This window comes from Myotis lucifugus, unplaced genomic scaffold, assembly GCF_000147115.1.
Source record: "Myotis lucifugus unplaced genomic scaffold, Myoluc2.0 scaffold_867, whole genome shotgun sequence".
In the NCBI taxonomy this organism is placed as follows: Eukaryota; Metazoa; Chordata; class Mammalia; order Chiroptera; family Vespertilionidae; genus Myotis; species Myotis lucifugus.
Window position 1 is genome coordinate 42,938 of NW_005871915.1, and position 24,629 is coordinate 67,566.

At 42.3% G+C, this 24,629-nt stretch overlaps 1 protein-coding gene and 1 pseudogene across 1 annotated transcript in view; one reads left to right on the plus strand and one right to left on the minus strand.

Moving 5' to 3' along the window:
* FAM181B (family with sequence similarity 181 member B) overlaps window positions 1–549 on the minus strand; it is a 1,601-nt gene extending 1,052 nt beyond the window's left edge. The window contains exon 1 of the mRNA XM_023747412.1: window positions 29–549. Coding sequence (XP_023603180.1) covers window positions 29–442 — 414 coding nt within the window. The 5' untranslated portion in view covers window positions 443–549. The remainder of the gene's footprint in view (window positions 1–28) is intronic.
* An 18,492-nt stretch (window positions 550–19,041) lies between these two features.
* On the plus strand, window positions 19,042–24,367 carry LOC102418847 (annotated as a pseudogene).
* Window positions 24,368–24,629: the final 262 nt, after the last annotated feature.

Here is a 24,629-nt window from a genome sequence, read left to right on the forward strand (position 1 = left end):
GGGGGGGTCCTTGCCGGGGGGCCGGGACCGCGGCCGTCTGCGCGCCGGGGGTGCCGAGCGCCCGCTTGGCCGGAGTGTCGGCGGCGCCCGGGGAGGGCGGGCCGGCGGGCGCGGCGCCCATCAGGCCGCTGCAGCGCTTGATCTGCTTCTGCAGGTACTTGCGGTGGTTCACCTTCCGCTTGGACTTGCTCGGCTTGTCCAGGGCCAGCTTGATGTTGCTGGACGCCGAGTCGATGAAGCTGAGCAGGTCGCGGGTGGCCTCGCGCGCGTCCCCGCCCTCGGTGCCCGCCAGCAGTGCGCCCGCCGGCATCCCGGGCTCATCGTCCTCGAAACAGCAGCCCTTGTCCAAGGCTCCGAAGGCGCCCCCCAGCCCGTCCGGGGAGCCCCCGAAGCCGAAGGGGACGAAGGGGTGCGTGCTGAGGAGCGCCGCCTGCACCGCCATTGCCTCGTCTCCCCCTCGGCCCGCAGCGCGGCCGGTGCGCCCCCGCCCGGTTCCCGCCCGCTGCCCAGGCCCGGATCCCGGATCCCGTCCCGGCGCGGCCTCCTAGCTCCCGGCCGGCTCGCTGCTCGGCCTCCCGGGGGAGCTCATTAGATCTTGTAAGGGAGGGACACAAGGAGGGAGCGCGCGGCGACCGCCCCAGTGGCGGAGGGGAGGGGCTTACTGAGCTGGCTGGAGGGGGGGTGGTCTGCTTTTCTAATTTTCTGGCCTTTCTCAAGCTCATCGCTTTAACCCCTTGGTTTCCCTTCACTCCGCGGGTTTCTCTTGGCTACTTCCCACCGCCAGACGTGAGGATGGGACCGCCCCTCGGAAGACCTGGGTTTCACTCCCAGCCCTGGCCACAACAGCTCCAGCTACTGGGCACTTGCTTATGCCCTGTGACGTCCATTCTTTGCCTCCTTTAATCTTTGAGCAATAGCCCTGAGGGGTACATGTGATTATCACCATCTAACAAATGAAGAGACTGAGCCTTGGGGAGTTTCAGTGAGTTGGTCAAAGCCATCTCCAGTCTAATCTGACTCCAGAGCCATTCTAAGCCCCAGACAAAACCTGTGGTCTCTCTTGGCCTTGTTTTATTCATCTGTAAGTTGGGGGAAGGACACTTGTGTCTCTTCAAGCTCTAGCCTTGGTGCTAAGATTCTAACTGGTGTTTCCACAGGACTCTCAACTTGGGTGCTCTTTCTTCTACTCAATGATTGTCAGAAGTAACAATTGGTGTATAGAAAATTGAGGCCAGGCTTAGCTCATTTTGTATTAGTGGTAGATAGCAGGAGGCAAGGGAGAAAGGAGTTGCTCCCACTAAGCCAGCTGGTGCTTGAGAAAGCTCTGTGTGTATAAAACTCTCAGCATCTTCGAACAAAATATGGATTGGAATCTATAAGTCATACCATTTAGGTTGTCCTTCTGGAACTTCTGTTGCATTTCAAGAATCACCTTGAAGTTCACTTAGACCCAATTTCACCTGGGCTATCCTCTTGGGATAGAGAAAATGAACAATATGGTAAAACGTGGAAGATGATTCAGAAAAGACTTGGGTTCTGGTCTTAGCCCCACCACTCAATAGCTCTTGACTTGGGTTGAAATCCTTGCTCTGATGAGGATGGATTTGGGCAAACCAGTTGACCTCTTTCTGACTTAGCTTATTCATGTAAAATGCAGGTGAGGTTGCCCACCTCACAGGGCACTTGTGATATTTAAAAGAAACTTCCTGTGAAAAATTCTCATCTGTTGACTGTTCCATAGCCTGTGATGAGTATTTGCCTTTATTTCTCTAAAACACACAAAAAGTTACTTTCTTCCCTTATGTATCTTCTCTATCACATTGTGTTCATGAGGATTAAATGAGATCACATATATGAAAATACTCTGTATTCTCTAGTTAAGTTTTTGTAGGTTAGGTACAGAGTCTGCATGGGGTAGATATATACCATCTCTTTCAAAGCTTTTTTCTTTAAACCCCATTTTTCAGAACATAGTAAAAACCATTAGTGAGTGCCCTGAAGGCACACCCTTATCAAAGAAGAAAGGCTAGATGAACTCTCTTCATTTAGAAGAAGAAGTAGACACTTCCCAAGCCATCATAGCTTCAACAAACTACTTTTTAAATTCAAGTTGGCTCAATTATAATGTATCTTTCATTTGGATTTATACACACAGGTTTTTATCCTTTGTGTCTGGACTATCTATTTTGTTCTTGGTGGTATTTGCACTCAGAAAAATTGTGTAGGCCTGGCCTTGAATTGTACTTCTCACCCCTCAGGTGTGGATGTCAGCTCTTCCCTTCCCCTTCCAGACAGGACCATTCCGTAGGGTCTGGCAGCCAAGAACACTAACTTTTTCTTTTCTTTCTTTTTTTTTCTTTTCTTTTTTACCTTCTTTCAACTGATCAGCTCTTGCAAACCCCGACACAGATTTCATGGGAAAATACATTTAATTTACATCTTTAGTCTGAAATATCTCTCTTAATACCCAAAGAGTTAGTTAAGCCCTAATATAACATATTCAAAATCAATGGAATATGGAAAGATTCATATGTAAAAGTCTCTAAATTTCCAGATCATGCGTGTTCTAAGCATCAAAGTGGATTTGGACTTAGATGAGGCGAGGCTCAAACTCTGGCCTGCCATTTGCTAGATGAGTACCCTTGTTTAAGTCAGTTCATCCTCCTAAGACTCAATTTCCTCATCTGAAAAATGGGAATAGTCATAGCTATTCTCAGACTCTTTGTAGGAATTACATGACACAACAAGGGAGAAATAATACCCCCGAATCTTAATTTTTTCTATTGGTACAATGGAGATCATCCCTTCACCTCAAAATTGTTTTGAAATGGTATATAGGAAAGCTCCTGGCACAAAATATGGTCTCCACAAATGTCCTGGCTTTTGATTCCTTTGACACCACTCATTTCTTACCAACATCCCCCTATAAAATCAGCATCAATTGTTCTTTCCCCCAACAAAGTGAGTGACTATTTTCAGATGCAAGAGAGCAGCAATACTTGCCAGTTATAGACATTTAGAAAAAGGCAGTGTAATATAGTAGAGAGGGTGATGAAATTAGAGCCAGAGATTGAGATTGAAGAGCAATCTAACCCTCTATTATCCAACTGACTATAGAAAAGTCACTTAATCCTCTAGACCTCAATGTTCCCATCTAGAAAATGGGAATAATAGTGAGTATGAGGTAGTTGACCAGGCTATTGTGAAAATCAATGAGATAATAGAGTGAAAGTTCTTTGTCAACCATAAAGGTCCATATAGAAATATCAGTTTTTCATGGCATGTAAGTTCTGTAGCCTGATTCACAAAATTGAATTTTACACATAAAATATGCATCCAGTCACTCATTCATTCAACTGAAAGATACTAACACCAACAGTGTGCTCAGCAGTGTACTCCTATGTTGAATTAAGAGATAAGCCATGATTTCTACCCTTTCTGATGGAAAGACAGACCTGCAAACAAGTCACTATCATGTAATATGATACTTCTCATTGGAATTAAATTAAAGGTACAATCATTGATCGAATAAAAGGACCTTCAATTCAGCCCAGAAAACTTGGGGAAGGCTGCATAGACAGGTAGTAATTGAGCTTAGAGTTTGTGCCAAGCAAAGAAACAATATCTCTGGGAACAGTCTAGGCAGAGGCATAGTCATATCAAAGCAATGGTGTTTATGGACACTACAGATAATAAGGCAACAAATAAAATGGCTTGAAATAGCTCTATACCTACAACCGAAATAAGTCCTTGAAGTTTCCAATATTTAACTAAATTGTACATGTAGACCCCAGCTCACGGTCTCCATTGCTTTCTTCCTTGATCTTTCCTTTAGGGAAGAATTCTGGGATAAAATTTGTTTCAACAAAGTCAGTGGCCAGCTCCTGCCAGGCCCATCAGCCCCTCCTCCTATACCCAGAGTGAGCACACGCTCTTGAGTGGCTTTGACATCAATACATTTCACTTCCTCTGAGGCAGAAGGAGCCCGCTTCAGGCTGCACTAAGGGCCTCTCTGCAGAGCTCCAAACTAGAGTTCTTTTGCTCCAGTGATACCTAATGCTGAGCAAGTGGGATTAGTCTCCTTGGGAACCAAGCCCCCAGGGGCTCAAGAGTTGAACTCACCCCAAACTGTTTGGGAGAATTGAGATTTCACATTGTTCTTTTACACTTGGATTTCAGGACATTACCTAGACAAAAGCCCACCTGAGAGCTGCCTCCTTTCTTGTGGGTAAATATAGCAGCGGGATCAAAAGCTGATTTACTTATTTTGTTTTCCTCTTTGTAACTTTAATCATATTCCCTGCAGGACAAGCTCAGTCCTGAGAGATGTCAGGAATGCATATGCTTAAAGGGAGAAATAATTAGGCATCTTTTTTTTTCTCACTCTCTCTCCCCATACCAATTTCCTGTCACTCACTGGTTTGAAGCCTCAAATAAAACAAATCAATTCCTCAGTTTCACCACACAATTTATAAAGTATCAATTTCATCAAAAATTTTCCCTTACAAATTGTACACCCCCCAAAAATGTATCTCTTGGTTGTTGTTTTTTTTAATTTTATTTTCTCATACTTTCCTCCTGCAAACCACATTCTACTAACACTAGATCTTATTTTCCATATTAAAATATTAGATGTTATTCTGGTCACCTATAGTTGCATAACAAACTACTCCCAAAAAGAGTGTCTTAAAACAATAACTTTAATTGTAACTCACAGTGTTATGGGTCAGTTATTGGAGCAACATGTGGCTGAGTGGAGAAATTACTATCAAAAAATAAAAAAAAAATTTACAGTGTAGAACTGAAGGATTCTACAAACTGAAGGATTTATGGTCAAATACATAAGGAAATCTATTACTTCCACTTATTTTTCTTGGAGACATCACCTCCTTCTCTAGGGATTCTCCATTCTTCTGTTCAGTAACTGTGGATTGTCACTAGGCCTGCTATATGCTATTGTTGTGATACCTCTCTTGGTCATTACCCAGGGAATTCTCTTTGCTTCTCTTCCACGATGTATGCCCCCTCTTTCTTTGGATACCCCTTTTTTAATATTTTCTTCATTATTGAGTGGGTCTGGAAGCATTTCCAAATTGAAAGAACCCATAAATATCTAGCAAATTTAATTTTTAAAAAATATCCATAACACAGCACATCATTATGAATTTATGGAATATTAAAGAATAAATAAAAGATTCCAGGGAGGAAAAAAATGAATCAGAATAGCATCAGACCTTTTATTAACAACACTGGAACTTTGAAAACAGTGGGAAAATGTCCTTGAAAATCTGAAAGAAAATTATATTTTACTTAGAATTCTATACCGAATCCAATGATCAATCAAATTTGAGGATAGAATACCAATATTTTACGACATATGATGTCTTGTAACATTGCCTGTCAAGAAACTTTGATCAGGGAACCACTGAACAACGTGCTCCACAACTACACTGGGGGGACTGGGAAAGGGAAGAGGGGAGTAACCCGCAGGTGGAAAAGGTGTAAGTGCCCTATAAGTAATAGAGTGTTCAGGACAAGTGGTTTTCTAGGCGTGGCACTTATAAAAGATCAAAGGGAGAGAAAGCAGAATTGGACAAGGAATGCTTCAGAGTATTCAGTGCACATCTAAGACCTGTGAAAGGAAAGAGGAAGCCAAGTAGGGAAGGCCTCCGTTTTGTAGATCTGACAAAAGTCTCTACAAGACTACAGTGGTCATCTAGAGCAAAGATGACTCATTCAAGGAATACTGCAATCACAGGTGGCAGCACCTCGAGAAGAGTGTGGCCTCAACTTAGAGGAGGGAGAAGAGAACCTGAGGCTGCCAGCCACACTCAGAGCAGCTGGGTGAAGAGTTCTTTCTTGAAGAGGAATCAGAGCAGTGCATCTCCATGTCTGCCACATAAGATTATTTTCAAACATGTAGGTAAAACTAGGAAGAAGTCGTTTTTAAATGTTCAAAGTGAGAGTAGAGATAACGTGGAAGAAAATTATAATACATCACTATTTTCCTTTCTAAACTGTGCACATATTTATTTTAATAACAAATTTAAATTTAGAAAGTCATTCTATTGGAGCTTTTTCATTTACTTCACAATCACTCTATTCTTAGTAGACATAATGACACTATAATGCTAATAAGGATACTGTAACAATGTCAAGGGTATTTCTCAAGTGCCTTATCTTAGCAACATATTCAGTATTCTGAATAGCCAGGACTAATCACTTTAGAGGCAAAATATCAAGACTGTTTCATGTTGAGGATAAGATAACAGGATTTTTAGGAATAGAATTGTGGTGAAAGCAACTTGCTTACCTAAGGTTTGATTTTGATTTTTCCTTTTAGGTGATGATTCACACTTATCCAAGAAAGAAATTAAAGGCATATTATTGAAAAAATATTTCAAAACCATGTCAACATGCTGCAATGGAGCATTGAAAAGGATTTCTAGCACCAAATGCAGCCAAAAGTGGAATTGGAAGTGCCTTCTACCAAATTAAAATAGTCAAGAGTGTTATGCTTGTAATATCTGATGAGATATGAGCTAGAAAGCTTTATAATTGGGTTATAGAAAACCAGATAGATAGATATATAGATAGATAAATGATAGATGATAGATGATAGATAGATAGATAGATAGATAGATAGATAGATAGATAGATAGAGAGATAGATGATAGATAGATGATAGATAGATAGATAGATAGATAGATAGATAGATAGATGATAGATCCTAATGTGGGCAATTTCTGGCATTGATTCAGCTGTTTATTGTTACCACAATGAGTCCAGACTCTATTTTTATGCTCCATCTTCCTTGATGTGTTAGTTATCCTTCTTTGAGTGCCTTGTGGTTGCAAGATGGCTGATTTACTTCCAGACATCACACTCCTATTCTGAAAGGGAAAAGGGCCTTTTCCTGGAGATGCTTTGATTTTATACAGAAAGAGAGGCCCTCCCCAGAGAAAAACATCTCCTAGCCAAAACAAGATTATATGATTAACCTTGCACCACTCTATTACCATAGGAAAGGATATTACTATGATTTGTTTAGACCAATCATAATTTAACCCCAGGAGCTGGGTAGGTATCTATACTTATTGAGATTAAGGGAATCTCTGCCCAAAACCTAGACTGGTCAGTGTTCAATTTACAGGAAGAAGGGGGAAGGACAGCTGTTGCACACATAAAGGACAAGATCCCTTGTTTGATTCAAATATCCAGAACTGTCTAACAGAACCACCAAACATCTGCTGTTATTCCCAACAACCTATAATTGCGAGCTAGAACTTCTAATTTAGTAGGAACAGACAGTAAGAAAAATTGCTTAGTTACAGAACCTGACCTACAGTTGAAGCAATTGGATACTGATCTGGATTTCTGCAAATAACCTGAAAAACTGATATGAAATCAGTCTGACTGGTATGAAATATTTTTATTACTATTTAAAGCTGTGTTCTCTTGCTGTAAGCCATGGTTAATTTTTTAAGAATTTATTTCATTTGCCTAAAATTGGTGATCTGTATTAATGGGTGTGGTGTTCCTTTTTGAAGTGATAAAAATGTTCTGGGATTAGATATAATGATGGCCATATAATGTTGTGAATATACTAGAAACCACTGAATCACACATGTTAAACAGTCAATTCTTATGGTATATGAATTATATCTCAAAAAAAATTGGTGGCAGGCATGTGTGCTGAGTTCTCATTATGAGGTTCCCGGATGTATAAAGTGTGAGAAAGAGCCCCTTAGGCAATCTACAGATGAGCACTAGATCTCTGAGGAGATGGAGTCAGCGGTGAGGTAACAGATCTCCATCGCCTGCTTCCTTCCCGGCAATGTTCGGACAGTGAAGAGACAGACCCTGATTCATGTGGGCTGTAAAAGCTGTTCTACATCATGCTGGACAACCACATTCATTAATCCAACCAATGAAATGACCAATTTGCTGTCTATAAATCCTCTCTTCACAGAGCACAACACTGTTCAGATCCTAGAACTTCCAACAGAAACTGTGCGTTATCCTATATGCAAGAACCTCAACATCCAATCTATAATTGAGGAAAGAATCGGGCTTGTGGCAACACAGGGGACAGAGGAATAATTGGCTAGGAGGTCAGGGAAGGCTTCACACAGGCCTAAAGGCTGGGGAGGAACCTGCCACAGAAAAAGAAAGGGGGCAAAGGACATTTCAGGTGAGGACACAGTCAGGTCAGAAAGCACAGAAGTAAGAGACAGAATGGTTTGCATGGATGGGAGTAGCTGGAGACAAGGCCATAGACAGAGGAGAAGGTACTTGAATGCAGTATCAAAATTTGGGGCATTATTATATAAGCAATGGGGTGCTATAAAGGATTTTAAGCACAGAGAATGGTGAGTTCTTTATTTTAGAAATATTATTCTGTGATATGATGGAATCCTATCTAATAATAGAGAAACATGGTAATTAACTGTAACTTTGCTACCCTTCCCATTGGCTAATCAGTGGGATATGCAAATTAACTGCCAACCAAGATGGCGGCCGGCAGCCAGGCAGCTGAAGCGAACAGGAGGCTTGCTTGCTCCAGTGATGGAGGAAGCCAAGGTTTCCCGCCTGCCGCAGCTGGCCTCTGAGCTGCAGTCTAAGAAACAATGTTGCAATTATAGAAGCTAAACAAACCCCAGAAACCTGCTTTCAGCCAGCCTGCCTCAGAGCTGGAGTTGCAACAGTGTTTCAATTATAGAAGCCAAACAAACCCAGATACCTGCTTTCAGCAGCCAAGGTCTAAGAGCTGGAGCCAAGCCTCAGAGCTAAAGCCAGCTCTCAGCTCCAGTGACAGCCATTTTTAAATCCCAGAATAAAAAAAAAAGAAAAAAAGGAGAGGTTGGGAGCCTCAGTCACCCGCCAGCCTGAAAACGGCCCTCAGCCCCTCACCCACACTGGCCAGGCACCCCAGTGGGGACCCCCACCCTGAAAGGGGTGTGACCAGCTGCAAACAGCCATCATCCCCTCACCCAGGTTGGCCAGGCACCCAAGTGGGACCCCCACCCTGATCCGGGACACCCTTCAGGGCAAACCAGCTGGCCCCCACCCGTGCACCAGGCCTCTATCCTATATAGTAAAAGGGTAATATGCAAACTGACCCTAACAGCAGAAGGACTGGGAATGACTGGTCACTATGACACACACCGACCACCAGGGGGCAGATGCTCAATGCAGGAGCTGCCCTCTGGTGGTCAGGGTGCTCTCACATGGGGAGCTCTGCTCAGCCACAAGCCAGGCTGATGGCTGCCAGTACAGTGGTGGTGGTGGGAGCCTCTCCTTCCTCCTCAGCAGCGCTAAGGATGTCGGACTGCAGTTTAGGCCTGCTCCCCGCTGGCAAGTGGACATCCCCCGAGGGCTGCCGGGCTGCCAGAGGGATGTCTGATTGCCATCATAGGCCAATCCCCTGGGGAAAGGGCCTAAGCCAGCAGGTGGTCATCCCCTGAGGGGTCCCAGACTGTGAGAGGGCACAGGCGGGCTGAGGGCCCTCCCCTCGCCCCGAGTGCACAAATTTTTGTGCACCGGGCCTCTAGTAGAATATATTTGGTAATTAAAACAGTACAAACTACCCTGCAACTACAGGGTTGAATCTCATAAGCATTACCTTGGGCCAAATAAGCCAAAGGTAAAGGAGTGTGTACTGTACTGTAGATTCCATTTATATAAAAATCCTAGCACAGGAAAACAAATTCATGGTGCTGGAAATCAGAATAGCGGTTGCCTGTGGGGGAAGGGGTTGACTGAAAGGGGGGCCATGTTGGCTACAGGGGTATACGCATATGTCAAAACTCAAGGAACTGTAAACTTAAAATCTGTCATGTCCGTGTTTGTACATTATGCATAAAACACAAAAGAAAAGAAATCTCACTCTGGCGTTAGTATGCACGATGGATTGGCAGAGAGCAAGGTTGAAGAAGATTAACCTGCCTTTCAATTCTTTTCTGTTATATTTCACTCAGGCCCTGCTCAGTCATGTGGTCAGTCCACTGCAGGCCTAAGCAGATGAGTCCAGGAGGGAGCTGAAAATACCTGATTTCCAAATAGTGATTGCTCCCTTTCCTTTTCCTAGAAATGGGAAAAATTACATTAGACCCTCCATGTGGAATATTTTTGTTCAGACATCATTCAAATACCTGGTATCTTACTCCTCTTAGAAGCACTAGACTTCAGTTGAATCAATGTGGAACGACTCCATCTGAACACAGTTTTTAAGGCTGCTTTGAGCCCACAGAGGTTTACGCAAAAATGGGACAAGGGCAGACACCCGAGACCCAGGGCCTCAGCAAAGCAGGGTAACTTGAGCAGCCCTCAGCCCAATATCCGGTGTGGCAGACAGAAATGCTTAAAGACCTAGATCCTATTATATGAGGTTGAATTCATTCAATTAAACAGCTAAGTAGCTCGCTCAGCCCAGCCCAGCCGCTGGAACACTTCTCTGCGGAGTGCTAAAACAAGGGCCTGGGGGGCAGCTGAAGTTTGCTTCCTCTTGTGTGAGGCCAGCTGGGGTTGCCTAGCACAGGGCCAAGCTGGGGACGGCCAACATCGCATAATTGCATTAAACCTGCCTGTTCTTTCAGGAAAGCACTTCCTGGCGGTATCAAGGAGGAAATGAGTTAAGGGGAAGCTTTTCAAATCTTAGGATACCACACCTATCTCTCAATCCCCCTGCCTCAACCCCTCAAAAACACTTTAATGAAAAGAAAATCTGAATTTAGATGCCCTCGTGTATGTTAGTTTTGCTATATTATACTTGGTCTTTCCTAGTTATTATTAAAGTGACTTGTTGGGCATAGCATTTGAGGCAGCAGGAAATAGATTATATTTCTGTAAGGTAGAACCAGGCTATCACTAATTCCATTGCACTTTCTGAGTATTCTATTCTGCTTTCAAAATCCACATTAAATAGTAGTGTCTCTCAAAAAGCCCTCCTGTTTCTTTGTTACCACAAGCTCAGGCTGTTATATCTCCCTCCCTCGTGCTTCCCCAATTCTTTATCATTTTTATGGCACTCCTTCATCTGTCCATTCCCCCAACAAGCATTTATTTATTTCCTGCCTTATTTTTAAAGCAGTACTGGACACTTTCACATATTATTCATTTAATCCTCACAATAACTCTTCCAGGTAGTTAATATCATCCCCATTTTACTGAAGATACCTAAACACACAGAGCTGAGGAGCTGGATGAAGGTCAAACAGCTGGTACTACAGTACTTAGCTTTAAATCTAAATCCGATGCCCAGGCTGCCTTGAATCAGCTAGTACTTGTCTATCGTCGCCACTTAGTAAATATCTATTGGGACCTACTATGTGTGAGGCTCCCACTTAAGCACCAAGGATGCACATATCAAGTCCTGGTCCTAAGGAGAGAGAGACATATTCCTTATGATTTATTTGAGTCCAGCAGTCATGCCATTTATTATTCATTCATCAGATATTTGCTGAGCACCTGCTATATCATACGTATACCATGCTCTAGGCATAGAGAAATGGCATAGACATGATTCCTGTCCTCAGGACAGTGTTTGAATAGAGGCACAAGCAGACTGTCACTGGAGCACACAGGGGAGAGTAAATCATTATGTATGCGAAGATTGGAGAAGGCTTATAAAGAAGACACCATTGAGTTGGGCCATAAAGAATAAGGAGAGTTTTTGATAGGTTTTTTTAGAAATATATTTTATTGATTTTTTACAGAGAGGAAGGGAGAGAGATAGAGAGTTAGAAACATTGATGAGAGAGAAACATCGATCAGCTGCCTCCTGCACACCTCCCACTGGGGATGCGCCCGCAACCCAGGTACATGCCCTTGACTGGAATAGACCCCGGGACCCTTCAGTCCGCAGGCCGATGCTCTATTCACTGAGCCAAACCGGTTTCTGAGCCAAACCTGTTTCGGCAGAGTTTTTGATAGGTTTGTTTGTTTTTTAAAAGACAGGGGTGGGGGGTGGGAATCCTAGAGAGAATCCTTATGAGCCAGGACATGGAGGTATAAAGCTGCAGGGTAGCGTCAGGGTAATTTAAATGGTACTCTGTGGCTGGAATGTACAGGGTGAGGCAGGGAGTAGAGGAAGATCGGAAAGTGTACCTCAAATACTGTGCAAAGGAGCATGGATTTGGTCTTATGGAAATGGAGAGATTTCTGAGCAGAGGAACTTATCTTTCCTTGTGTTCCCTGGCGTGTGGCACACTGCCTTATGCTTGGTAGCAGATTTTAGCATTTGTCACTTTCCTGGCACCAGAAAAGACTCTGGCCCCCAACCTGATGCCATGCTCTGTTTACACAAGCCAGACAATGCCTATGCTCTTGCATATAGCAGTTTTCTCGCCAGCCCCTCTGCCAAGGCATCCCAGATCTCAGAGCAATCTTTCTCTTTTATCCAAGGCCAAATTGCTGCCTCCATGTTATTGTCACTGCTACAAACTGCTAATTTCTCCTTGGAGATCAGAAGTTGGTCCAGTGGAAGATATACTAGACTGGGAGGTTTAAAGAACCAGGGTCCTGATCCTGTTCTACAAGGAATGGAACCTTGGCCTGTCTCTCCTCTATAAAATGGATAGATGATCTCTAAACTCCATTTCAAACTTAAGAGTGTCTGATTTTAATTTCAGGGTCAACATGCTTCTGATTTTAATTTTAGTTAGGGCAGTGTCTATATCAGCAAAGTTCTGCTTTAACATGTGGCAAAATCATTTCCTATGGTTGTAATCTGTTTTGTTCTCCCTGTACTTTGCCTCACAGCTCCAGAATCTACCTCCTTCTTGCCCATTCTAGGAAGGTTGCCAGGAATGTTTGCATATATGCCTCAGGAGAGTTTTGTGTTGCTAAGCTAGGAACAGAACTTGCTAAAGGAACCCCTCTCTGCCAAAGAGGATCTGATTTGAAATCCTAAATGCAGTGAGGATGGAGGCCACTTGTCCTAAATAGGATCCAGAGAGAAGGGAGCAGTTTTCAGAAGAGAGAGGCAGGAATAGCCACATTGAATAGACCTTCTTTCTTAGGATGATTATAAAATTGATCTTTTGTGGGAGGACATTTTGTAGATAAAAGGTGACATTATTTATCAATAATTAGCCTGGAAACCAGGGAGTCACCCCACACCACCATAAAATCCAAGAAGAAATGTGGTGGCACACCCAACTGTCCTACAGAAATCACTAATCAATCCCACACTCTTTCTACTGAGCTTAGATGAATCACATATTCCACCACTTAGAATGGTACCTGCCCTCAGGAGGGACTTAATAAAAATGAGTGACTAACCGTCCCAGTTTGCCTGGGACTGAGTAGTATTTCTTGGTAAGTGAAACTTTTTTGAAGCAAGGTGGGTCTGACCTTGGTATCCCTGCATCACCCAGCCAGTCATTGGTCTCCGGTGGACTTGAGAGAGGACATGACCTTGGGCAAGGCAATTTCCTTAAGCTGTGGGCAATGCTTGGTTGAAGGGCCAAGCTGTCAGCCATCAGCAGACAGTAGATTCAACTGTCGAGGAATGGGTTCATGACCTCCCAGAGGGGATCTGGGCATAGTACCACAGTACCCACTAGGCCTTATTTTCATTACAAGGTTAACTGTAGTAAAAAGATTTCAACTCAAGGGCCCACACTGATGGATTAGTAGTGTCAGGAACACTAGTTAGAGTAATCACTTTGTAAGTTATATAAATGTATAATCACAGTTATATACCTAAAACAAATATAATATAGTATGTCAAGTGTTACTGAAAAAAAATTTACAAAGACTTAAGCCCCAAAGTTAACTTTTTAATTTGTATCTTAACAGAATGGGTCAATTAGCATATTTTCTTGTTCCCACATTTAATTGATCTTAATATAAAAGCTGCCCTGAAAAATATATGCTCCTTCAATATTTGCAATCAGAAAAGGGCAAGTCTTCTCTTTCTCTGATCTCTAATGGAACAAACAAGACTGTTGTGTGTTTCCACAGCAATAAAGAGGAACAAACATTTTTAGGGAGACAGGAGATCTGGGTTTTGGTTCTGGCTTTGCCAATAACTCACTATGATGTATGCAAACCATTTACTTTCTCTGGGTAGGTCCAAATTTACTTGTCTATAAATATAGGACTTATTAGAAAAATTATCCAAAACTTGGAAATAAGGCAGAAAGGTGGGTCTCACATTCTTTCAGTGTTATGCAGAATGAAGACCATAGATTGTCCAGAGGAATGTATTTAATTGCTCTCACCATTGCTATTGATTGAAGGTGCCAGATTTAGTAAGGTTGCTTATGACCTGGTAGAGTTTTGTCCAGTAGATATGAAAATAATTTCTGTCCATGAAACAGATAGCCACAAAAATTTATGACCTAGTTTTAAAAAATGTAATCCAGTAAACTTCCCCTTTCAATGCTTAATATATATTCTTGGCTTCTTAAATGTTCTTTGAACCAATCATCCTCTTAGTGATTCCATTGCTAATTCCTGAGTTGAATAGACTCTCTTATGTGTGGTTCATTTTATATTTGTCTGAGAGTCCTTCTACCTTTTTTAAAAATTATACTTTATCAAGCTTGATGTGCTCCATGATAATGACCCTGGAAGACAACCCATCTGCACACCCATCTTGAGGACTCAGGGATCTTTTGGTTTTAATATAACACAAAGGCATCTAGTACATCATTCTGTAGTAATCTTCTGGACCATGTTACCCACTGAAGAGTAGTCAGCAATACCAGAGTTACCAGATCCACCGTCCTGATCACTGTGGCTGCGGTGGAGGCTGAGAAAAGAGCAGCACAGCCAAGGCTTAGTGAGAGGGACTTTCCCAAGGTCTGCAAGGTTCGAAAGTTACATATTGTCAGAGCTGGGACTCACAGCAGACTTGTCTTGCACTAAAGGCAGGCCCATAGCTACACTCCTCACACATCCATGCCATGTCTCATCTGCCTGTATCCCCAATGTATAGCACATATGCCTAGTACATAGTAGGCACTCGGTATATACTCCATGGAATTAAGAATTTTTAAATATTCCTAGGGATGTTTCCAAAGGAGCAAATCTATCACTTAGCCTCACTTCAGAGCACTAGAAAAGACAGCCACCAGGAGCCAGACAGATCTATGTTCCATCCCATCACTGCCATTTCATCGCCAATTTAGCAGTGTAACCTTGAACCAAAAATGAAATTCTGTGAGCCTCAGTTTCCATCCTGTCACACGGGATTAATCCTCACATAATTGATTATTTATCCTTGTTCTGAGGATTGAAGTAGGAAAAGGAATGAAGAGCACTTAGCACAACACCTACCCCAAAGGTGCCTCCACCAGAATGGCCTTTTGGTCTTTCCCTCCCCTCTCCAGACCCTGGAAGGCTTTGAGGCCTTGGCTGTGTTGCTGCTTCTACCAGCACCCTCCCCAGCCACACAGTGATCAAGGGATGAGAAAATCGCTCTGTTCAAACAGGTGTCACTGTTCTAAACCTACAGTCTCATTTCCTGATTGTGTCTTAATCTGCTCGTCGGTGGTGAAAGTTGATTTCTGGCACATTCTTATATCAGTGGGAATTTCTGCCCTTGGCTGACAGGCATTATGGGCTGGCTTTGACATACAGCCCTACAGGGCCTGAACAGCCCCTATTCTTTCCCAGTCCTGAAAGGGAGCTTTGTGCCAAGGATTCATTAAACTGCACTGCACAGCCCCTTCATAAATGGAGCTCAATAATGAACAGTCGATTTAACTGGAAAAGCTGCTGGAGCTGTTAAATTAAAGGGAAATAAAGTGCACTTTAGACTCAGTCTGCCAGAAGAAATGGTGACCTAAAAGGAAAATCTTTATTTTTATTGAATTGAAGTTTTTAAAAAGTTTAATATGTCCAGGAAGCTTCCTCGTGACAGACAATGAGACGGGAAGACTCAGAACGCAGGCTTGAAATAGTGTGCCTATCCATCATCCCCAAGGGAGTCTCAGGGGCTCTTAGAGGCTGCAAAGGAATGGTCTAACTTTGAGAAATAGATATTAGGGGGTGTTGTAATATATCACACAAAAAGTGGGTTTTTAAATTTTTTAAAAAGTGTTTTAAAACCAGGCTTTCTCTTTCACTCTGAATATTTGAAGGACCAAGAGCCATTCGTTACTGTTTTTCTGCTCTCCTTCAGGGAGGAGACCCATTATTTCTCATACTCCAGCTCAGTTATATTTGATTTGAGTAGCGTGCTCTGACGTCTGACTCAGTAGCCTCTCCTTTAGGTTTGAGATTTTCAGAAGTATGCGTAAGTGCTCTGAAGAACTTTCTCTTCAACTTCACCTCCTGCGTTACAGACCTTCTTAGCATGATAAGCAAGAACTTCTTCTCAGATATGCTGGGATCTGTCATTTTTAATAACTCAACACACAAGAAGCCAAAGCCACTGTGCTTTGTCAGGTAAAATAACCATATGGTCGTCTTACCTTTTCTCTGCTAAGCTGCGGTGAGCTAGGCATTCTTAACATGTCCCTCCATCCTCCTAGTTTTCAGATCTTTACATAGAATCTGCTCCTGAGTATGTTACAGGCATTACAGTCCTAGTCAAGGCTGTTTCTGGTTTTCCTCTGAAGCACTGTTTTACCAACAAAAATGATGAAGTCACTCATCTTGGAATTTAAAGAGAAATCTGAAAGGCACTGTAACATAAATAAAGGCCCACTTCCAGCCTCATTGTTCAGGGTCACTGGAATCCAAGCACCGATTTTCAGTTGCACAGCAATACATAGGGTGTCCCAAAATCACGCAAGATTTGAAATTGAATTGAATTGCAAATCTTGCGTGAATTTTGGGACATGCTATAGAAAAGGCAAAACTTCCTAAGAAGGTTTATGTTCTCTTTCTGAATCTGCTTTATTTTTCATTTTTAAACCTAAGGCATCTATGTAATTTTTTAGGATTCTGCATTATGCAATTCAAAGCTACCTTGAAAATATCCTGAAGGTGAAATATATAAACCTGTGCACGTATTCATTTTAATAGTAATTATGGGGACCCACTAAATAGTGTTGTTTTATTCTTTGCCCATCTACCACTAATGGGTCACAGTCAACCAAAATAAATCGTGGGCTCTCCACACCATGGAATTCTGGGTTCATAATAAAACTGCAGCCTGTGACCACTCCTGGGATGGACTTTGCACACTGTGAGCCCTAATAGTTATTTCTCTCCAACCCAGCAGAGCAAAGAAAGTTTCATTCATCTTCATTAAAGATTACCAGAGTCCAGCCTTGGCTGGGTTTCTCAGTGGTTGGAGCACCGTCCCATATACCAAAAGGTTGTGAGTTTATGGGTTCAATTCTGGTAAGGGTACATATCTAGGTTGTGGGTTGGGCAACCAATAGATACTTCTCTCTCTCTGTGTCTCTTTCTCTTTCATTAATTAAAAACACACAAATATACATATCCTCAGGTGAGGGTTAAAAAAAAAAAAGATCATGCCCTAACTGGATGGAGCGTCGGACTGCGGACTGAGGTGTCCTGGGTTCAATTCCGTTCAAGGGCATGTATCTTGGTTGCGGGCACATCCCAAGTGGGGGGTGTGCAGGAGGCAACTGATTGCTGTTTCTCTCTCATTGATGTTTCTAACTCTCTATCCCTCTCCCTTCCTCTCTGTTAAAAAAAAAATCAATAAAATAAATTTTAAAAAAAGATTGCTAGAGTCCAAATTGGCTATGCCATTCTATGTGGATTGCATGGGCCTGATTACATCTTGACATTTAGCAATGGGGTAAATATTCATTAAGAAATACATATTAGAGCCCAGCTGGTGTGGATCAGTGGTTGAGCATCAGCCCATGAAGTTACCAATTTGATTCCCAATTGGGGCACATGCTGGGTTTCAGGCTCTATCCCCAGTAGTTAGGAGAGTAGGAGGTGGCCTTTCAAATCATGTTTCTATCTCTTTCTCCCTCTCCCTTTCTCTATCTCTCAAATTAATTTTTAAAAAACATTAGAAAAAGAAATACATATTAGACCAGGCCAACTTTTACATATGGCATCGGCCATTCAAATGCCATTACATATGAATTATCCCTACTCTAACAATTACACCTGATTCAAATGATATTCAGCCTTAAAGATGGGAGGGAAGAGGACTTTCTGGATCTCCATAGATTCAACTACAGGCAGGCTACAAGTGAAGGAGAATGTGAATATATTACAGCTTATCTAGAGAAAAATGCTTATCTAGAGAAAAATGACCAGAAAAGTGATGGTGATCAAAATCAAAGTACAGGAGGAAGCATGCTCCTATAGGATTCATTTCTTAGTTATTCCATTTGTTTTAATGACTAAATTTTTTAAATCTTCACCCAAGGATATGTTTTATTGACGAGAGAGAGAGAGAGAGAGAGAGAGAGAGAGAGAGAGAGAGAGAAACATCGATTGGTTGTCTCTCATACATGCCCTGATCAGGAGTCAAACCCACAACCTAGGCATGTGCCCTGGTCTGGAATCGAACCCTCAACCTTCCAGTGTACAGCTCAACACTCCAGCCAATTGAGCCACATCGGCCAGGGCTAATAACTAAAATTTGACGTGCCATTTTCCTACCAGTGTAATCTTTCTGAGGAAAGAAGTTATCCTCAGTGCCTGTGTGACAGTTATAAAAGGTATAAATATTTGCATAAAGGGAAATACAAGAAGGAGAAGAAAGGGAGAAAAGAACAGAAGAAATATTTAAAATGATAATATCTGAGAATTTCTCCTGAATTAATGTCAACATCAAATCACAGATTCAGGAAGACCAGAGAACACCAAGCAGGATAAATGCCAAAACAACAACTACAAAATACTACACTTAGACCTATCATTTTGCAACTACAGACAATGAAAGACAAATAAAAAATCCTGAAAGAACCCACAAGAAAAAACACCTTATCATAACACTAATCAAAAGAAAGTGGGAGTAGCTATATTAATTTCAAATAGAGCAGACTGACAGGAACATTATCAGGGATACATAGTGACATCGCATAATAATAAAGGGGTCAATTCTCCAAAAAGGCATAACAGTCCTTAATGTATATACACCTAATAATGGTGTCAAAATACATGAGGCAAAAACTGATAGTACCACAAGGAACTTTGAAGTTAAATATCTCTGTAAGTAATGAACAGATCCACCAGGCAGAAAATCAGTATGGACAGAGTAGAACTCATCAACACCATCCATCATCAATTGGACATAATGAGCATCCATAGACTACTTCATCTAACAACAGCAGGATGCATGTTTTTCTCAAGCTTTCATGGAGCATTCACTAAGACAGACCATATTATGGGCCATAAAATACAATATAACAAATTTAAAAGAATAAAAATCACATAATGTCTGCTTTCAGACCTAATGGAACTCAACTAAATATCAATAACTGAAAAATAGCTGGAAAATCCCAAATACTGGGAGATTAAACAATGCATTTTTAAAAAGCATATGGGCTAAAGAAGAAATCTCAAGAGAAATTAAAGAATATTGTGAACTGAAAGTTAAAACACAATCTATCAAAATTTGTAGTATACTGCAAAAGCAGTGCTTAGAAGGAAATTTTAGCATTGAATGAATTTCTTAGAAAACTATATAGAAAGATCTGAAATCAGTCATTTAAGGTTCCACCTTCAGAAACTGGAAAAGAAGAGGCAATTAAATCCAAAGTAAGCAGAAGAAAAGGAAATAATAAAAATTAGGTATATCAAAAGAAACTGAAAACAGTGATTTGAAAAAATACATATATGCACTCCTATGTTCATTGCAGTGTTATTTGCAATAGCCAAGATTTGGAAGCAGTCCAAGTGTCCATCAGTAAATGAGGGATAAAAAAGCTGTAGTCCATTGACACAATGGAATATTACTCAGCCATAAAAAAGAAGGAAATCTTAACTTTTGCAACAGTGTAGATGGACCTAGGAGGTATTATGTTAAGTGAAATAATCCAGTCAGAGAAAGACAAATACCATATGATTTCACTTATATGTGGTATCTAATAAACAAAATAAACAAACAAAATAGAAACAGACTCTTACCGAGAACAGACTGACAGTTCTCAGGGTGGGGGAGGCGGGGGGTTGGAAAGCTGGGTGAAACAGGTGGAGGGATTAAGCAAAAATCCCTCATATAGAGACATCAGTATGGGGAAGGGAGTGAGGGCAGGTAAAAGAGGGTAGAGGGTGAATAAATGATGACAGGAGACGACTTGACTATTGGTGGTGAATACACAGTACAATATACAAATGATGTTATTATAGAATTGTACACTTGAAATCTATTTAATTAACCAATGTAACCAAAAAAATTTCAATAAACATATATTTTAAATACATTAGAGCAGAAATCAATGAAATAGGTAACAGTAAATCAGTGGAGAAATACAATGAAACCTAAAGCAGATACTTTGGAAAGATTAATAAAAAATGGTGAGCCTCTAGCCAGGTCAACTAAGTAAAAAAGAAAAAGAGAGGACATAAATTACTAATATCAGAAATGAATCAGGAGACATCATTGCAGATATCATGGATATTAAAAGGATAATGAAGAAAGACTATAAATAAATCTATGCCTGCAAATTTTATTACTTATATAAAAATGGATCAATTCCTTAACAGATACAATCTTCCAAAATTTGTGCAAGAAGAAATAGTCAATCTGAATAGGCCTGTATCTATTAAAGAAATTGAATCAATAATTAATAACCTTCCTAAACAAGAACCACCAGTCTGATATAAAGCTTGACACTGCATGATGGTGAATGATGCAGGCAGGTCCAAGTAGAACACAAGGGAGAGACAAAACGTTTCCCTCTAGAAAAACTGTCATCTATGGTTTTGACAAAGATGAAGAGAATCACAGAAGCCTTCCTTGGGAAGATAGCTCCCAATGCTGTTGTTACAGTATCACCTTACTTTCATGACTCTCTGCATATCTGGTCTCAATGAACTTAGAATCGTCAAGGGACCAACTGCTGTTGCTTTTGCTTATAGCTTAAACGAAAAGGTTAGAGCAGAAAGAAAAGAGCTGATCTTCACTTAGGAGGTGGCACTTTTGATATGTCAAACCTCACTATTAAAAATGAAATCTTTGAGGTTAAAACTACAGCTAGAGAGGCAAATGATCGATGAGTCAAAAAGGGGTGTTTCAAGATGGTGTGGAGTAGATAGATCTTTCTTTCACTTCCTCCCAGAAACTGGAACTTAAACTAAATTGGGGAACATTCACTCTGAATACCAACTGAAACCTGGCTGAAGAGGAGACTTTTAAACAAGGGAGAGCAGGAAGCACCTCTAGACTGGTAGGAAGGGTAGCATCACAAGAGGGGCTAGCCCTGCTCCCTGGGGTGGCAGGCTAAGGGTGCAGAGGGATATCTGGGCTGAGGTGGGGGGAGGGAGTGTTGGGAGTTGAGGGTTGGTAAGGGTGTGTAGAAGGGGGGATTGGTGGAGAAATTGGAGGGTGGGATTTGGGATTTCCCCCCTGAGAGGAGTGAGGCCTGAAGCCCAAGCATCAATCCCCAGCCTGGAGCACCAGAGGCAGGAATAGCCACCCAAGTGACATACAAAGGTGAAATGCAATGGGGGTCCTCTGTTCCTTGGGGAGAAATGGAGCCTGGCAGAGACAAAGACACTTTTCATTTGAAAGGGCCAGAGAGGAGGATTTTCTTTTGCAGCCAATCACTCTGTTCTTCAGTAGAGGGAGGGCATGCATATCAGCATTGCCTGAGGAGAGAAGGGAGAAGCTGCTGAAATACCTGTGCATGGTGTATACCCCACCCCACCCCTACCCTCTGCAGCAGCCATTGTTCCTGCAGCCTCTCCCAGCAGCAGCAAGGCAATTACCCTGCTCTCTGGAATACAATTTATCCCACACTCTAGAATCCCACTTGCCCCACCCTGCATCTTGGTACCTGCTGAGGAGGCAGAAGCAGAGCCAGGCCTATGGGTCTGGGTAGTCTCAAGGGGCTTCAGTGACTGGCTTTGGGTGGGGCCATTCCTTCCACTTTCCCAGAAATTTGACTGGTGCTTCCCCATCACAGGAGAGCTGATAGAAATTCCCAGCTTTCAGAAGAGTCCACTGGCCTGCCTACAAGGGTCTCACTCTGCGGAGGTCAGGGGAATATTCTGGGATAGACTCAGAAGTGAGGCTCTGGGATGGGGGACACACCCACCATCTTCCCTGAAGTCTGAGTGGCACCTCCCCCTCACAGGAGATACAGAAGTCCTATTCTTCCAATGCTGCCAAAGCCCTTTCAGAAACAGCCATTCAGTGACTAAGTCTGACAGTTGGCTGGAAGGCAGAGGTGGGCAGAGGAGGATCCTCAGGTGTCTTGGGATGTTTGCTGACCTGCCCTGGGTCAACTGTTGCCAAAAAGCCTGCCTTGGAGCACAGAAAGCATATATGCACTTCTATGTTCACTGCAACATTATTTATAATAGCCAAGATCTAGAAACAGCCCAAGTGCCCATCAACAGATGAGTGGATAAAAAAGCTCTGGTATCCTAATATATAAAAAGCCAGGGGCTGTGATGACCTAAACAACTGGACAGATGACCGAATAGCAGGCTGCATGGAGGGACCAGGCCGACAGGGGGACTGTGAGGGATGACCAGGCCAGCACGGGGAGCCATGAGGGGTGACCAGGCTGGCACAGGGGGGCAGTGAGGGGCGACCATCCCAGCAGGGGGGTGACCAGGCTGGCAGGCAGAGGCGGTTAGGGGTGATCAGGCAGGCGGGGGGAGGCAGTTAGGGGCAATCAGGCAGGCAGGCAGGTGAGTGGTTAGGAGTCAGCAGTCCAGGATTGTGAGAAGGATGTGGATTGGGCCTAAACCAGCAGTCGGACATCACCCGAAGGGTCCCAGATTGGAGAGGGTGCAGGCTGGGCTGAGGGGACCCCTCCCCTATGCACAAATTTCATGCACTGGGCCTCTAGTATTTACATAAAGGAATACTACACAGCTATAAAAAAGAAGGAACTCTAACCCTTTACAATAGCATGGATGGACCTGGAGATTATTATGCTAAGTGAAATAAGACAGTAGAGAAAGACAAATACTGTATGCTCTTTCTAATATGTGGAATCTAATGAAGAAAATAAACTGACAAAAAATATAGGGCCCGAGGCATGGATATATGTAACAGACTAACAGATCTCAGGTGGGTGGGGAGTGAGGGGGAGTGAAAGAGATTAACCAAAATATATATGTATATATGCACAGATAATGGACACAGATAATAATGTGGTGATGGCTTGGGAAGGGGGTGTGAGCTGGGTGGAGGGGGGCAAAGAGGGGTAAAATGGGGGACATCTGTAATACTGCCCAAATTTTTTTTTAAGAAAAGAAGAAAGTGAATCAGTAATTAATCGCATTCCTAAATAAGAACCACCAGTCTAATATAAATGATTGGCCCTGAAGTAGACACAAACCTTCACTAACTACTCTCACCACCAGCCAGGTGTGCTCATTCAGGGTTAGTTTGTTTTTTAAAAAATATGTTTTTATTGATTTCAGAGAGGAAGGGAGAGGGAGAGAAAGATAGATATATCAATAATGAGAGAGAATCATAGATCAGCTGCCTCCTGCACACTCCCTACTGGCGATCGAGCCCACAACTCATGTATGTGCCCTGACTAGGAATTGAACTGTGACTTCCTGGTTCATAGCTCAATCACTGAGCCAAGCCGGCTAGACCTCATTCAGATTATTGATGGTAAATGCACCATAACCAAGGATAACAACCTCCTTGGCAAGTTTGAACTCACAGACATAACACATGCACTCTGTGCAGTTCCTCAGTTTGAAGTCACTTTTGATATAGATACCAATGGCACTTTCAATATCTCTACTGTGGACGAGAGTAAGGCAAAGAGAACAAGATTACCATCACTAAGCACAAGAACAGTTTGACCAAGGAAGACAGCAAACATATGGTCCAAGAAGCTGAGGAATACAAAGCTCAAGAGAAGAAGCAGTGGGATAAGGTATCTTCCAAAAAATCACTTAAATTCATTGCTAGCAATATAAAATCAACTGCTGCAGATGAAAAACTTCAAGGTTAGCTCAATGATGAGGACAAACAGATGATTCTTGACAAATGTAATGAAATCATCACGTGGCTTGATAAGAATCAGACTGCAGAGAAGGAAGAATTGGCACATCAGCAGAGAGAGCTGGAGAAACTCTGCAGCCCTATGATTCCCAAGCTGTCCCAGAGAGCAGGAGGTAAGCCAGGAGGAATGCCTGGGGCTTCCCTAGTGATGGAGCTCCTCCACCCGGTGGTTGCTCTTCTGGGCCCACCAATGAAGAGCTTGATGAAGGCAACCTGAACTTGCATTTAGTTTTTGTTCCATACAAAACATTGAAAGACCCAAATTTGTAGCAAATTCCATGGCAGTTTTAAGGCTGAACTGCCATAGTAAGTAACTGGCAAGCTCTATCCTTGCATATGGAACATGTGCACAGGGACAGGAAATGACATTGCACTTTCTAGGCACTGCAGTGTAAGGATAAAACACAATATATTAAATCAAACTGTATTTGAAATTGTCCCACAAAACACACATACAAAAACCTCACCTCATTAAAAAACACAAACTTTTACTGCATTCACATAGTTTTGTTGTAAGGACATAGGACAAAAC